This window comes from Gymnoscopelus microlampas (assembly GCF_963454915.1).
Source record: "Gymnoscopelus microlampas genome assembly, chromosome: 3".
Taxonomy (NCBI): domain Eukaryota; kingdom Metazoa; phylum Chordata; class Actinopteri; order Myctophiformes; family Myctophidae; genus Gymnoscopelus; species Gymnoscopelus microlampas.
The window spans coordinates 22,666,563-22,683,828 of record NC_139940.1 but is presented as its reverse complement, the minus strand read 5'-3'; the positions used below and the strand labels follow the sequence as shown (position 1 = coordinate 22,683,828).

The 17,266-nt window shown below is 40.0% G+C and overlaps 1 protein-coding gene across 1 annotated transcript; it reads right to left on the bottom strand.

Annotated features, from left to right (window-relative positions):
* Nucleotides 1-2,789: 2,789 nt before the first annotated feature.
* Nucleotides 2,790-15,616, bottom strand: nek10 (NIMA-related kinase 10; the record flags this gene model as incomplete). Its single annotated transcript, XM_084052262.1, has 33 exons — nt 2,790-2,849; nt 3,945-3,997; nt 4,604-4,709; nt 5,113-5,223; nt 5,792-5,892; nt 5,979-6,016; nt 6,251-6,299; nt 6,690-6,764; nt 6,874-6,979; nt 7,375-7,588; nt 8,040-8,110; nt 8,497-8,626; nt 9,038-9,113; nt 9,203-9,305; nt 9,499-9,620; nt 9,766-9,811; nt 9,902-10,039; nt 10,259-10,387; nt 10,518-10,620; nt 10,709-10,773; nt 10,863-10,934; nt 11,054-11,115; nt 11,428-11,567; nt 12,266-12,490; nt 12,838-12,924; nt 13,001-13,080; nt 13,590-13,657; nt 13,772-13,850; nt 14,240-14,324; nt 14,907-15,002; nt 15,130-15,266; nt 15,382-15,442; nt 15,546-15,616. 33 exons carry the CDS (start codon nt 15,614-15,616, stop codon nt 2,790-2,792), a joined length of 3,159 nt encoding a protein of 1,052 aa, XP_083908388.1.
* Nucleotides 15,617-17,266: the final 1,650 nt, after the last annotated feature.

Sequence of the window (17,266 nt, the reverse complement as noted above, 5' to 3'; positions counted from 1 at the left end):
GGGCGGGTTTATCACCAGAGGCATTTCTTTTATTTGCCCCTTGGAAATGCAGGTTCCACACAGAGACACAGTGATATTAGTCTGACCATGCCAGGCTAGTGATTCGCAACCCCCCCAACCCTGTAAAATTAACTTTGAGAGTGTACAAATGGAACCTGATGGACCCTTGCAGATCGACGTTGAGAAACAGTGGTGTAGAGTCAGACCACACCAACCCTTTCCAGCCGCTTCTTTTTACCTGATCCCCCCCCCCCACCCAATTGTGTTCATTGGAGCGCCCGGCCAGGCCGGAGGTGCTGTAGAGGAACTTAACCCTAGTTTCCACAGTGGTGGGCTGGAACGTTACCCCTGTGTCCACCCAGACACCCCTTATATGTTATCAATTTGGTCAACGATGCACTCTTACTAGTTACTACAGTTACAATAATGAAATAATGAAAAATAGTGTTAAACTCATGATCCCTGGAGTCGTTCCGCAGAATGATAAACGTGACAAAACACGTTTTTTACTGGAGATAAGATATGTATTTTGACTCAGAACTTGCAACAAATATAATACAATAAAATCTATTTAAGTCTAAAAACCCAAACATCCTTCAGACCCACAAAATGTGTCCTTCATTAACTGTGGGACTTCACACACAGTGATGCCATAACTTGAGGATTTGTTCTCTGGTGTTTGGCTTTGGGAGGATTATTTGTGTTTACAAACATTATATGACTGGACTCTAGACCACAAGAATGACATGTAGTGATTCTTTGTTTGAATGGTGTTGTGCTTTAAATTAGATGTATGTGACTTAACCAGTGTACATTCCATGGCAGTGAAGGATTATGTAATGCATTATATGAAATTAAAAATGATTAATTTGCAGAGGTACAGTAGGTAACAAATGTCTCAGTAAGCAGGTGTCTTATGGACTGTAACAACTCATGTGCCTACTCAAATCATGTTTACATTTTCCATTTCGCATGGTTAGTTTGGTCCAATAAGTGCTATTATTCTCCTTCATGTCAAGTCAACATTCCACAGATCATGGTATAACAGTTTTCTTTTCTTTTATTTGATGATGATGTTCATGGCATATTCATATATAATATTACTGGATAGATCATATTTCAAATAGTTATTTGGTATATTAAAGCTTTGTTTTATTGTTTTAATTTGACCATTTTGTGTTCTCACAGTTGTTCAGTTGTGCTATTCAATATACATGTATTTCACCACTCCACAGCTGTTCTCTGAATGTCATGGGGGACATTGCCCCCTGTAGGATATTTGAAAAACTACACTGCCGTTCCTGAAATGTTCAAACTAGCCTCTTGGAATACAGCAGCTTGCAGTTCAAGATGGACTTTATATCAGCATGACAAATGATTACTACTGGGGCAGAAACAAATCCCCTTCAAGTTGTCAGATTTTTAAAATTACAACACATGGTGCTATTGCTTATCTCTGGCTATACTGACCATCTATTTAGATTGAAAGTGCATTAGAAAGCTTCACTTGAGCTGTCCTGAGTCTCCGTTATTAGTCAGCATCATGTCAGTATCATGTATCATGATCAGTATCATGGTCTTTATCATGTTCAGTATCATGTCAGTATCATGTCAGTATCATGGTCAATATCATGTCAGTATCATGGTCAGTATCATGGTCAGTATCATGTCAGTATCATGGTCAGTATCATGTCAGTATCATGTCAGTATCATGGTCAGTATCATGTCAGTATCATACTGGCAGTGACATGATACTGACTTGACATGATGCTTTTTTCTCTCCCTGAGAAGTAGGGAAATAATTACATTATAATAACATACTAGTCCAGTTTAATGTCAAATCTGATATTTGGAAATCGATTAAATAAATAAATTATATAAACAATATAATACACAATAAAAGTAAAGCTTACATTTTAATTGGGTGTAGGGGGGCAGTAATCGACCTGGATATTGCATAGGGGGCACTGGCCCCAAAAATGTTGAGAAACACTGCTGGGCTCTCATAAGGTTTAGGTTTATAATCACCTTTGTGGGTGATAAACGACAACTTTTCTGACTGCCGCTTGTCCAGGAATCCCCCCCACATCTGTGCTGAAACTAGCATATTTACAAACTCACAATGATACGCCGTGAATGTTTTGCCAAATACTCGCCTATTATGACATGCCCAGAATAGGGACGCTATAGGGATCATGTGGTTAAAGAATCCTGAGAATTTCAAAGTGCTAGCTCGGAGAAACCTGCCAAAACACACATAAACCTCAAACACAAACAGGGCAGGATACTGAAACACCACAAAGAAAAGAATGTCATCAACCAGATGTATATAACGGTGTGTGTGTGTGTGTGTGTGTGTGTGTGTGTGTGTGTGTGTGTGTGTGTGTGTGTGTGTGTGTGTGTGTGTGTGTGTGTGTGTGTGTGTGTGTGTGTGTGTGTGTGTGTGCGTGCGTGCGTGCGTGCGTGCGCGTGTTGTGAATGCTTGAAGAATGAAGAATCATACAGTATGAATTAGGAGTGTGGTGACAAACACACATGGAGGAACAGCTCATTTCTTTATCCCACAGCCATGGCAAGTCTTGATTATTTCCTGGTCATTCCTAACAAAACAAACATAAGTATTGAGAACAGGATTTCAGTGGAGTTCATTTATCTTTATTAATTATGGTTTTAATTTGCATTTAAATTGAAGCTTTTCTTAATAAATAAAAATGACAGTTTAATAATAAAACAATACACTAAATGTGGATTTGTGATGAACAGAAATAATGCATGTGAACATTCCCAATTCACCTGGTGTATGTAGTTTTATAGTACTCATTCTCTTCCAGCACCTCCTCTATGATTTCCTAAAATTGGAGACAATATATGTGAAAAGAATAATTTAAAGGGGTGCATGCTTAACATGGAGTTAGAGGTTCAATGGGCTTATATAGTCTGATCTAAGATATAATTATATTGAATAATGCACTTCTGGAGACAGTGACTACTGTGAATAGAGCAGTTGGAGTCCAGGGAAGACTGAGGACAACCAGGAGAGACTGGTGGCAGCAGGATAGACTGCACTAGGAGAGGCGGGCTAGTAACCCTATACCTCTAGTTTCCCAAGAGGAGACACCCAAATCACACTACGAAAAGGAAACAAAGATAACAGCCCGAAGGCCCTCTGAGAGGCGGGATGGAAGAAGGGCCTACAAGGACGGACCAAACGGTAACGAATGCAAGGACATCGGCAAAAGAAAAGATCCTCAGGAAGTGTGGGTGCAGCTGGGAAAATACAACAACTTTGAGGCGACTTGAAAAAGAGAATTAGATCGAGGAGATGACCTGGCAAGCAGATGGCATGACCAAGTAAGTGCTCAAGAAGCTGGCAGAGGTGCTGGAGAAAAGTTACCAGGAGGCGAATAACCAGATAAGGGGTGGTCCCTAGCTGATGACCCTGCAGCAAAACTTTTTTGGTATGCGGTCAGGCTTAGGCCTGGCTCAGGGAAGAGGACGCCCCTGCCATGTGTAGTCCACCATGGGCACAGTTGGAGGTGCGAGAGGCACAAGGCCTAGGAGGAAGATCATGGGGTGGCAGTGGCTCAGGGGTAGAGTGGCCGGTAGAGTGGCCGGATGGGAACTGCGAGGTTCCCAGTTCGATCCCTGGCTTCCCCAGAGTTAGTGTCGAAGTGTCCTTGAGCAAGGCGCTGAACCCCTAATTACTCCCGATGAACAGGTTGGTGCCTTGGATGGTTTCCTCCGCCATCGGTGTATGAATGTGTGTGTGAATGGGTGACTGTAATGCACAATCTAAGCACAATCAAGCACCGTAAAAACTGTCTGGGGTGCACACAAAAGCCAAAGTACATGTTAAAATTACACCAGAAGTGTGACCCTTTAAATCTAAATAGGCTTGCTTTATAATGTATATACCATATGGACCATGTCCATGAGGGACTGACCTGTAGCTGCTCGAAGGTGATGCCATCCTTAAGATTCCCAACACCTGTAATATCTGTGTGAGGAACAAAAGTATTAACTTTTAATAGGGCTGAAACAGTTAATCGAACAAATCAATGTAATTGATGATAAGAAATAAGTGATAATCAATAATTTTATACAATATTTGATTCATAATCTATCTGTGGGTTATTTTACAGACTTGGTAGTGTAGGGTTGGGTGGCCTTTCTTTTGTTTTGTTATTTGTTCGATTATGTGTTTCTTAAGTTAAGTTATATTGTAGGTAAGATCTTTGTATTTCTGTTTGGTACAGGTAAGCATTGGATTTCGTTATTTTCGTTTTTTTCGAGTATTTTATGTACAGGGGCCCACCTGTACATAAAGGTAATTTACCCATGTTTTCGACTTCATAAATAAATGACTGTATTTTGGATTTTAAACTGGTGTTAGCTGACTGTGTTTCGGGACTGGAAAGGAGGGAGTCTGTATTTTTGTGTTGCGCCTGGTGAACCCTAGGCCAGGTCGTAACAATATATACACAAAAAGATTTGCGTTTTTCAATTCATCAAATTATTGCTAAGACGATAATCGATAGCAGTTCTACATTGATACCGTGTTGTGCTCCAGAGTGTGTGGTTATAGCTATGGTAACAACTCTACCTGAACTGTCAACAGTGTGGTGGTCACCAGAGAATGACTGGATCAGAGACCACCAGTCTGAGCCGCCTGAGCCTAACTCCACCAGCTCTGCAGAGCCCTGGACAAGCTGCCAGGAAAAGGAGATGAGATCTACAACGCCAACCCAAGCACGAGCTAAGCACTGAACAGTGAGAAAACGACACCTGCCAAATGTGTTCATATACTTTGACTGATGTACATATCACATCATATGTGATGTGATATTGTATATGTACACATGTGATGTACATATCACATATATACACATCACATATCGATATGTATAGATATACTTCTAGAAATACTTGGGCAGGTGTTTGTTTGTTTGTTAGTCTGCAAGATCTGTTTACGTTTGTAGAAATTGAGTATGACTGATGGGTTTGTGGGGGAAAACCTGGCAATGTGACAGGAAGAGCAAGAATATAGCTTCTCAGATGTCAATAAATTGTCTTTTCTCACCGGGGAAATTGAGAATTGTCTGCTATACGGACCTTGCTGAGCTCCACTTTCAAATTGAAGGGACTGCTTCCATAGTGGAATAATGACTTTTTGAATCTTTCAATCACCCGTCGTTTGATGTTGTGTTGAGGAGCTGGAGGAAGCTAGAAATGAAACAAATATGATGAAGGTAGGGGCAAACTGATTTGGAATAATACAATGGTTCTGTCTAGCAAAAAGGTCTATACATTACATTACAGGACATTACAAGAGGATGTTTTCAGACAAATTACCAAGCATTTTGGAAATGTTTTGACAGTTATGAACCCTAAAGGTGAACATACCTTGACTTGATTCCACACTTGAAACCAAAAACATGATTTTGTATCCCTATCAGGCCTGCTGTAATGCATCCTAACTTTTTGCACACAATTCTGTCTTTCTCTTAATGTATCTGCAGGAACCTTGGTTACTGCTGGGCACTGCCAAATTGCTTGGATGTGAGGATGAACAGAGATGTAGACTTGACACTTGAAACTTGGACTTGAACTTGGAGATGAATTTAAGTCACAAAAATCAGGACTTGGCTTGGGCTTGCACCTAAAGACTACTCTCTACTTATAAGAGATTCGTAAGCATTCACTCCAAGTAAAATCCTGAAAAGTTGCATACATTTCTTTAACATCAGCAATAAAACTAACTTTTTTAAATGAATCCTATAAGGACTGTCACCTGAGTAATGTATAGGATTTTATGCAGTTGGACCAAGAGTCGCTGAATGGGGTCTTCAATCTGACGAAGCATCTTGTGTGAAACAGAGATTCCTGCTGACACTGGGACACCAGTCAAATCTCATTAGAAGAGCTGCTGCTGCATAGTTTCACAATTGAGTGACTAAACAGATTCAGAATCAGTTTACCTGGTCTAGGTTTAGTGTTGGGAGCAGCATAATCACCCCTGAGAAAAAAGACAATCGGTTATATGTAAATAATACATTGGTTATAAGCAGCAGAAAACTTAATGGTGGCAGTACACTTTAGAAACAAAGAAACAAAGGAAAAAAAACGAATATCACAGTAAATTAAAGAATTGTGCAAATGTGCTGTATTCACATTTTTGCCATATTTGTTCCAAACTTCAAATGCATCTACCTTGCCTGGTTAAGGGGAACTTTATTAAAAAAATACTTACTCAGGAAGACTTTGGTCCGGTGTAACAGATGCACAGGGTTTTGCTGATCCTTGAACAGTCAAACACACAATTAACCATTTAAGTCCTATATACCTTGTTATAATATGACAAATGGCGAAAATAGACAATCTACAAGCTCACAACATGTTGCATAGAGAGACACGATGTGAGCTTGTAGATATGCTATTTTTTATTAAATACATTTATAAACTTTGCCCAAAATATATATATGCCAGGCCAGGGTTAATATGGTTATATTAAAGAAGGCAGACAAATACTATCTCTTTGGAAACACACAGTACTTACAGTAATTTAATGTAACATTAACTCAGCACCAATAGAAATTCCTTTTTCAAACAAATCAAATCATCAGCTGGTATCTGTTGTTTACCAGACAAAAATATCATTAAAGGAGTGTGTGTATTCACAAATAACTCACTGTCATGTTTCATCAGAGAAGCAGCAGCATTATCTTTGATATTAGGTGAGCCAGTATCATCATCCGATGCATCATCTAGTAGAAAACATGAACCCTATGAAATCATTTTCCATGAAAACGTTTCACATGTGTTTGAGACACCGGTGCTTGTTGAGACCTGATGTACAGTGTGTGGCAGATTCACCTTGACTTAGACTTAGCTCGCTGTGGTTGGAGCTGCAGGCTGAAGATGGGAGTGGTGGCAGGGATTCTGGCTGCATTGTGGACTTCTCTTGGTCTTGAAGAACCTGCTGTCGAAATAGATTTAGTTACAAGTATAGTATCAGTATGCAAATGAAAGCAAACTCAAAGTGTGTGCAGGTGATGTTAAAACAGCAATCCATTTTGTGTGTGAATAAAACATTACTATGACCAATCTGTATGGTAGTGTATGTTAATAAAATATAACTGCAGTGGTTGTATTTGGGCTCTCTGCTCTTCTACTAAGATTTAGATCCAGTAGGGTAGGAGTACTACTGGTTGACATTTAAGTGGTACTGCCTGAAGGTCAAAATTCAGTTTCTAACCCTGAACACTAGATTACTGTAACGGATTACAGTTTAAGAATAAAGACATCATGCAGCAGGCATACACAATTCATTATTAAACCTCTGGAATGCCCGTTCAACATTTCTACAAGTATTACCTCAGACACGCTTGAATCCCCTGAGATGCAGCTGGTCCCATATTTATGTCTCTCCAGGAAGTACTTCTGCGCTCGCTTCCTGTCTCTCTCCGCTCTTTTCTCCAGTGCATGATGGGAAGTGTAGAGGCCATCCATCAACCTCATCATGATGTCAGACATCCTGGAGCTCACCGCCACAATGTCTGGCCGCAAGTCTGCATCTGGATTCAAGCACCTGAGAAGATATCCCATAAAACACAGAGAATGACAGAGAACCAGCAAACTGACATGCTCTTTGGTGCTGCAAATTGAAAACAAAGACCCTGCCAAAGATATACATTTTTTAAATGTTCTCTTTATTATACGTATACTATATAATGTATACTACAATGGAAAAAAGTCACTAGCTCTTGGTAATACTTTTCCTTGGTTCAATATTTATAAAACCCGCACAGACAGAATTTATCACCTTCACTTTCACTTTCAAAATATTAAAAAAATAGCAGATCTACAAGCTCGTATCGCATTGTGATGTGTTGTGAGCTCGTACATCATCTATTTTATGTGCTCACCCAGGCTTTACAGAGCCAATGGAAAGTCTTTTGAAATAGAGTGCATTTAGTCAATGTCAGCGCAACTCTTGTCTGACTTGACTTAAAGCTTTGATTTGAGTGCAACAGTCTCACCATTGAATCATATCTGTGACCCTCTCTGAGAATGTTCCTTCTGCAACCGGTTCATAAACAGCCTCCACGATCTGCCAGTACACGACAAAAGGCACAGTCACTATGGAGATCAACATCTGACAACAGGAATTCAGTCAAGTGTGTGTGCGGGTGTGTGTGTGTGTGTGTGTGTGTGTGTGTGTGTGTGTGTGTGTGTGTGTGTGTGTGTGTGTGTGTGTGTGTGTGTGTGTGTGTGTGTGTGTGTGTGTGTGTGTGTTTTTTTTACTGTGCACACATTTTACTGTGCAGTAAAATGTTCATTTAACTCTGAGAGTGTACAAATGTCCATTCGGTTACTGTACACTTTCAGTAGACTCTCAGTCTTTGGTTGTACACTTGCAGTGTTACAAATATATAAATTGAACTCTGTGGATTCTACTGTGCGTGCATATGTGCGTGCGTGTGTGTGTTACAGAACCTTGGTAGCAAGGGACAGCATGTTGTTACTGTAGAATGGGGGCTGTAATGTCGCCATCTGGTAGAGGATACAGCCTGCCGCCCAAATGTCAGCCTTCTCTCCATACGGCTCACTCTTCACCACCTCTGGACTAACACACGTGTATGTAATGTTATGTACATGTTGTATTAAGGTATGTATGTGTGTGAAAGTGCACACTCATAAATGCCCACACACATTTGTACAATTATGAGTATACACACACACACACGCACGCACGCACGCACACACACACACACACACACACACACACACACACACACACACACACACACACACACACACACACACACACACACACACACACACACACACACACACACACACACACACACACACACACACACACACACATTTCACTTAAATATATAAAAGTTTGTATTTTTTTTTTCTATTAGGAATGATTCAAAGGATCCAACAGATGAACAGGTCTGCTACTGTATAAATGCCTTAACTTAGATACAGTTTGAGATACCCTAAAATGTTCAAATGTCAATCTCACCAGGAGTAAAGGATGGTGCCAACCACAGATGTTAGCTTGCTGTTCTCCTGTTTCTGCTTGGCAAGCCCAAAGTCAGCTGGAAACGCATGAAAGGCACGGGTTACACAATCTAATTTGAGTAGGACAAGGAGAGGGAAAAAAAGAAGTGCATAACACTCGACTCACTGATGGTGACTTTGTCCTTCTCTCCCAGCATGACGTTGTTGGGGGTAAGGTCACGGTGGACAATCCTCTTCTCCTTGTGCAGGTACCTCAATGCCAGACACATCTGAGAAGGTTCAGAGAGACATTATATAGACAAGGCCTTTGGCTGGATTCATTCTCCAGTTCAGCCAAAAGGTCTCTTCATTTACACTTCAGATGTCACACTGCAATGTTGACATAAATTCCAATAAACCAAGCATCAAGCAACACACTGCACCTTGAGACTGGAAACAAAGTGGGCTGTATATTATTATTACCTGAATAAATATGTTCCAAATTCTCTCTTCAGTGAACTTCTGCTGTTTCTCTTGTAAAGAGCTGAACTGGTCGGCCAGTGTCACTCCTTCAATCAGTTCCATAACAATGTACAACCTGTCACCTAAGGAAAAGACGGTTTGCAGCTTTGTCAAGACAACAGAACGTATGTTCTATTCCAGTCAAGAATCACCTGCCACAAGTGTGTTACCCATGTTGCAAAAGTAATGAAAAAGCTAATATTGGAACAAATCAATATTTATCCTTACCTTCCACAAATGTCCTGTAATACTTTACAATATTTGGATGTGTCATCTGCAGAAAGAACACAAAGCACAAATCTGAGTTCTTAATTTAAAGTAGAATATATATATATATATTTTCAAATAGAACATAGGTATACACCTGTTCTTTGATAATGGTGAGCTCAGAGACTATCTTCTCCACATTGTTGTCTCTGGACTTCTTGTCTTTGCCAAAGGCAGGGTTGTGGAGGTTGACCTCCTTAAGGGCTAGGAGGTTTTGGCAACTCTGCTTACGAACCTGTTAGGATCACCAAAGGTAGTACAAGAATAGAGAAAACAACAGCCATATAAATTATATGTGTACAAATTAAAGGAAAAAAATATTTGGGAGAATCCTTTAAATCATCATTAAGAATCAGTTCTAATAATGTTAGACTAATGTCCTTAAGGGCTGTTCCAGGATCTAAACCAACATTAATGACTGCAGCTGCTATTACTTTAAAAGATTGCCGTGTACCTTGAAAACGCTTCCAAAAGCACCAGTGCCCAAGTGGTCCAGTATGGAGTAGCCATTGATAACCCTGAGAGGAGGACGGTTTTGGTCTACAGCCTTAATGTTGTCTCTCAAACTGTCTAGCTCTTCGTCCTGCAGTACACACATAGCGTACCGTCAGTTTTATAGTGATATCATAGGATAGAAATGGTGTTCCAGCCGAGTACCATAGCAGCTATGGGAGTTGTTTTAAATACTCTTTAAAGGAAGATGGTTTTCTTACACTGTACAGTGAGACTTTATTTTGCAGTTCTTCATAGGCAGTGAGGTCTCGCACATAATGTCCAACATCAATAAACAACTCGAACAGATCCGTGGGAAAGAGCCTGCAATGGAAAACAGAAGATTCCAGGACAAAATTGGAGTGCATTTATAGCACATTAACTCAGAGAGCCAGTACATTTATAACGGCACCTTTTAAACAGATGTCTGTTTCTTTCCACACTGAAGAGAAATCGAAGGGTCCGGAATGCATAGCACTGGTGGTGGCAGAAAAGGATAACCTCCATTACTTTGGTTCTGTAGATAAATTGTTATATGAAAATAATACATATGCAGTACACTTTACCTGTAAAGATGTTACTTTTGCTCCTTGGCTTTGTGGTAGAATCAATTTTGCAACTATATGGATTCCGTTCTCCTGTAAAAAACATACTGTATGTTGATTCATCAGAGAAAGGTCATCATAGATATAAAGTTGGATCATTCACATCACATCTATCCTCAAGGCTGTGTAAAGCTGTGGAGAGGTTTCCTCACCTGCACCACATGGTGAGCAGCAGTGTCATCCAGCACAAGCTCAGTCAGAGCCGTGCAGCATGCTGTACTTTCAGAATTAATATGTTATCATTTTCAAACAATATGTGCAAAATGTAACCGTATAGTAGCTAGAGTCTACTTTACTGGCCAACAAGATCTTTGGAATACAATAGGACCTCCAATGATGGTTGATTACCTGCCATATTGGCTGGTTAAACCACAGCAACCAGCTGCTGACCGTTGGGTAATTTTCCATTCTGTGCCATCTATCACAGACCATAACCTTGAGTGGTAAGCAGTAGAACACTGCAGACCCTTTAGCATAACGTTAGTCAAGACAAATTATTTTAATATAAAGTTTAGTAATCCTGTACCTGACTTCATGGCCATGGTGTTGTCCATGTTCTCCTGAGGACTGAGCTCATCTCTGATGTGCTCCTTCTGGATGCGACCTGCTGCATTGGCACTAGCAAGGGTCTCAATGGAGGAGCGGTCACTGACATACTGCCTGTCACTGGAACAGTTAACAGAGAACTGGTACATGACTAACAATAATATTTCCTGATACAGTGCTTTATATTTGGTTGCACACCATGTTGTTCACTGAAAATAACAGATCTACAGATCTCAGAGCTCTTGTGTGCTTGTAGATTGGTTCATTGCGGTGCATGACTGTTGCTACTGAGAGTCTCCCGTAGCCGTCTCAAGCACCATAAGGATTGACGTTCTCACAATGACACTGGGCGCGCAACCTTCAGGGATAATGTCTGGGAAAGCCTTTAGATGTAGCTAGCAACTTGGAATAACTAATTACTCCAAGGCCGAAGACAAGGGGAGAGATAATTGTTTCGCCCCTGTCTGACTTTCTGGGGCTAATCTACTAAACCGCTAGACCGATCAATGCCAAATTTCTTGTACATGCTGCCAATAGGCCAAAGATGTTTTCACATATTTTGGATACATTTTGAAATTGTGTTATAATGGAAGTCAACGGCAGCCGGATTGGGCTGAAACCATGCCCATATGAAGTCATACGTCATAGATACATCAAAACAAAGATGACTGACGTCATAGACATAGAAATTTGATATGGAGTTTCATCCATTGATGGAGAACTGAGTGCACCTTTCTAGTTTTGTCTTTACAGCGCCTTTTTAAGGCGGTCTATGAATTTGTCTGTCTGGGGCTAATCTCAATATTAAATATATCAACCTGTTGAGCAGTCGTAGCAGCTGCTGCACACCTCCCCATGTCCGTATCTCTGTCCTGGTGTCTGGTTCCTCAGACAGTTGGACCAGGACCCAGGCCACACTCCACAGCAGCTTCAGGTGCTGTCCATGTAGCAGGCTCAGTAGCACTGGAACGCCCTCCAACTCCCTCACCTGCTCCCGGACCTGACGCACCGGTGACAGGAGTCTCAACAGCTCCGCGCTTACTCTGGAAAGGACATCAGATTCATGCACACGTAAATGTGCATCGTACAACAGTGATGTGGTTTAAGCCTAATGGTGAGACTCAAGCAACAGCAAGCTGGTGTGTTTTTTAGGCAGGACAAAGAACTGTCAGTATAAGAATGTAAACTAAATGCCTGTATAGGTATGAATTGACATTACTGTGTTTCCTTGATAATGTTGTGTCATGATAAAGGACAGAGGAATCTTATGTACTGTACGTATATGAATATGGTAACATAAATACATATGATTTATTAAACAAATTAGAAATATACAAATGTATTATTAATTGTACTTCTCTGGAATGTCAATGTACACTTGGTTACTGACCTTTTTGATAACAAGTCATATTCTTGTAGTATTACAAGCAGGTTTTCCACTATTGGCAGCTCTCCAATCCTCTCCTTGTATTGTTGGCTATAAGAAACACATGGTTTGTCACTGATCATCAATGCATAAATGCAACTGATACACAACCAAATATAGCATATACCTTTCAGCCAGTGTGGTGAGTGCCAGGAGAGCTCCCAGCAAGACACTGCTATCTTTTGTTGATAGGAGCTTCACCAGGGTCTTTGACAAAAAAGAAACAAGAAATGACATGACATGAGTCATAATATACCAGCATAATATACCAGCTTGCGGCTGGCTTTTTTTGCCCCAATCTGCAGCACAAAATGTAAAGGTTGTCTTTAAAATAAAATCTCAGCCATTCCAATGGGGGGGGGGGGGGGGGGGGGGAAGAGAGAGAGAGAGAGAGAGAGAGAGAGAGAGAGAGAGAGAGAGAGAGAGAGAGAGAGAGAGAGAGAGAGAGAGAGAGAGAGAGAGAGAGAGAGAGAGAGATGCCTCCTTAACATTCCATTCAATCAGGTCTTTTGTTTGCACAGCTGAGACCACTAATGGCCCTAAGGCTCGCTGCAGGGGGGTTTTACCAGCTTTGCAAGCTGGTAAAAACATGGTGTTTTTCACTGGTGGTATACAAACAGTACAATGTACAGCAGGTGCTAAATACAATAAATGGACATTTGAACTCTATAGACTCTGAATCTATAGAGTGGAACTTTGCAGCGCAAGACACTAACCCTATGAGCTCCACTCTCAATGACCCAGGCCCGTTGATCTTCCATTGTAGACAGCTTCTGAAACATGCCTGTCAAGTGTCAAGTAATTTGTAGACCAAAATAGTGATTAGTTGGTTCATGGTAATATAACATAATATGGTGTTCAGTGCTTGAACTGTCAGTTATTATGGAAGACTACTTACAGGTCATTGTGTCCAGCTTCTGCATGGCAAATGGCTGTTCCCCACATTCTAGATATGTAGCAGTCACAGAATTCATGTACTAAACATAAATAGAGAGGGTGTAAAGATAATTGAGAGCGGCAGATACGTGACATACGTCTAATAGAGAAAATGGAGCCTGTATGTAACAACTTAAATAAACATTTACCGTGGCAAGTAAATGGACTCCTTGCACCTCATGGAAATGTATCTGAAATGGGAAGATACCATGAATTTAGTCAAACAAATACATTATAATACTAAACAAGGGAATGGAAATTTTTCATAATAAAAAATAAATAAATATATATATATATACACACACATATATATATATATATATATATATATATATATATATATATATATATATATATATATATATATATATATATATATATATATATATATATATATATATATATATTATTTATTTTTTTGTGTAATAACCTGATAAAGGGGATCTCTGATCAACAATCGCAGGCAGATCAGCGCTCTAAGGACATGCTCTGGTGGTGCATGGTCAATCCATTCACTGGAGAAGAAGGAAATAAAACTCTTTAACACGGTAATGAAAAGCATGAGCAGTGTAATCAAACTTAATTTGTAATCCTTTGCATCACAATGCTTTGTTAGCTTGAAAATCAGTTATTGAATGCAAGCGACACCATCGTGTGATGGAATTTGACTTGTAAGTGTGGCAGGATGGCACAGCCTCAATCCCTGAAGCCTAATATCCCCCTTGGCAAGGGGCAATGCCCTTTGTATGAGTGTTAGATGTTCGGTTTCCTATACGCAGGTTTAAATACAGGTTCATGGACCCACCAAGTTTGATATGCATTTGACCCCCATCTGAAAATATTTTGTCCAGGGACTCCCATACAAGATTTGTGTTGTTAAAATGTTTCAAAAGCATTCCAGATTTTCACATTTTCAAATAGCCAATGTAGATAGGGGAAAAGCGTTTAAACTGATCTTGATGCCATATTAACACATTTTGCTGGGGACACCCTGGAACCCCCTCAATGACCCCTGCTGCAGGGGTTCCCTATACCCCACTTTGAGAACCACTGGCCTATAGTGAAATGCTGATAGCTATCCAAATTTAACGACCTACCTGCACAGTCTGTTCTTGACCAATGAGGTGAGGAGGCCAGTAAAGAGTTTGTGCAGCGGGTGGCTGCTGAAATGTCTTTGGTTTCTGTATGCTGCACTGTAAGTGGGAAATAGTTATAAATATCTCTGGCAAGTCTGATGACAAATCATAGCCTGTGTCACTGTGTGTATGTGACTTGTACAGTGTGTATGATTCTTGTTGAAAGTTCACAGGAAACGCATACCAGAATTTTTCAAGTTCAGAAGCTTCGCTGGCTGTGTTACTCTCAGTCTTACTCGTGCTGACATCATGATGATGATGATGTGAACCATGAGATTTGGTTCCACTGCTTCGTGCCTTATTGTGACTATGTGCTGCCAGCTGGGATGTAAGGAGAGACTCATGATAATAAACACAGAGTTGATGAAATAGGAGCTGTTTTGCATCTTTGTGGGTTCCACCAGAAACACTTAGACTATACCTTGCTGTGGTTCACTTCGTGTCTGGGGCCAGTTTTTGCAAGTAAAGAAAGAAGTCTCCTGAGATCATGTGATGCCCTGTAAAATATGCTTGTTAGAGGTTTGATGTCAATTCAGGTAAAGTCACGGAATATGAGAAATTGGGGATATCGTCTATACTCAAAAGAAGAATACAGCTTACTTGTTTTCAGTTCCTTTGAGTTTTAGGAACGGCTTTTCTCCTCCTCTCACTTTTTTAACCTGGCTGGACATTTTCAAAAGTCCCCTTTGCTTCCATGGGTGTCCTGTAAAGCTTAAGACATTATATAGAGTATAAATCCTAATGACAAAACAGGAACCAAGAGGGTTAACTTTACTGGAGTATTTCAAATTTTCAGTAATTTTACTTCTACTCCACTACATCTCAGAGGCAAATATTGTAATTTTACTCCACTACAATTATTTGAAAACTTGAGTTACTAGTTACTTTGGAGATTTGTATTATTATTACAAAACATACTGTACATTACCCACTCCAGCTCTACATACATTTTGGCCATTTGAAAATAGCCAATCTACAAGCTCAAATTTTGATGCATTTTGAGCTTGTAGATCTGCTATTTTCAAATTATGTTTTACATTTGAAAACTTGTGAAATGGGACATTCTGCATAATGGATACTTTCTACTTTTGGCACTTTAAGTACATTTTGATACTAATACTTTTGTACTTTGACTTTCACTTGTAACAGAGTATTTCTACATTGCAGTATTGATACTTTTACTTAATGTGAGTGTGAGTACCTTTTCCACCACTGGCCTATATGCCCACAGTTGAAAAGAGTGGGGCTGTTTTTTTCACATTCACAGGTGAGCTGCAGTTGAAAAGATGAACATAAGACGACAGTGACGAGTCTTACCCTTCAGCACAGCACAGCAAACTAGAACAATCCAATCGTTTTTGTTTCATTAAGTCGTGTTACATCGTGAATCTCCTTGACCAAATGAAGTAAATAGTTCATTCTTGATACAGCAGACATCTTGGTGTCAACAAACAAGAAAAGAGAATAATTTAAATCGCTTTATTTTCAACCAATTCAATCAAGCAGTAGTACTGCGAGCTCTGGTTGCTATGGATACAACTGACGCTTTTCGCATTCCGTCACCACCCAAAGAATATTGACATTGACTTGTGGGTCGAAGTTTAATAGGCCTTTTCCATCTTCAAACGCACTGTTAATCAATCAATAATAAGTTAATTAAGTTGATAAATTAAAAAATAAAAATATGATGGCTGCAAAATCCTGAAGCATTATAGAATAATCAATTGCATATGGCATGTGTGAACAATATTGTGTCCATACAATTACTATTTATGTCTTTACCACACAAAAAATGATGATATTGTGGACTTGTGGTGTGTAGAAAAAACGACGGCGGCGCCCGTTTAACACAAACCATGCTCCGCAACACATTCTCATCAATGTTGCCAGGTGTTGCGAGAGAAACAAGTAACCAGGTCTATAAAACAAGTCCAAAAGAAGCAACGAGGCTACATGAACACATGAACCTTTGAAAACAGCTGATCTACAAGCTCACAACGATGTGACGTGTTGTGAGCTTGTAGATCTGCTTTTTTTTCAAACAAACAAAAACATTTGAAAAGTGTGGAATATTTTCAAAACATTTCAAGAACACAAATCTTGTATGGGGGTCCCAGGGGGCGTAGGTTAAGACTTAGACAGGGGCCATTTTCGAATTGCAGAAGGTGTATCTTTAGGGCAGTTTTGAAAGTGAGTAGGGTTTACACTCCTTTACTCCTTTTGGTAGGGCATTCCACATTTTTGATGAATAGCATGAGAACGAGTTAATTCCCTGTTGAGCCAAATCTGGGTTGAACATGATTCGTGGAGCTGCCTCTGGT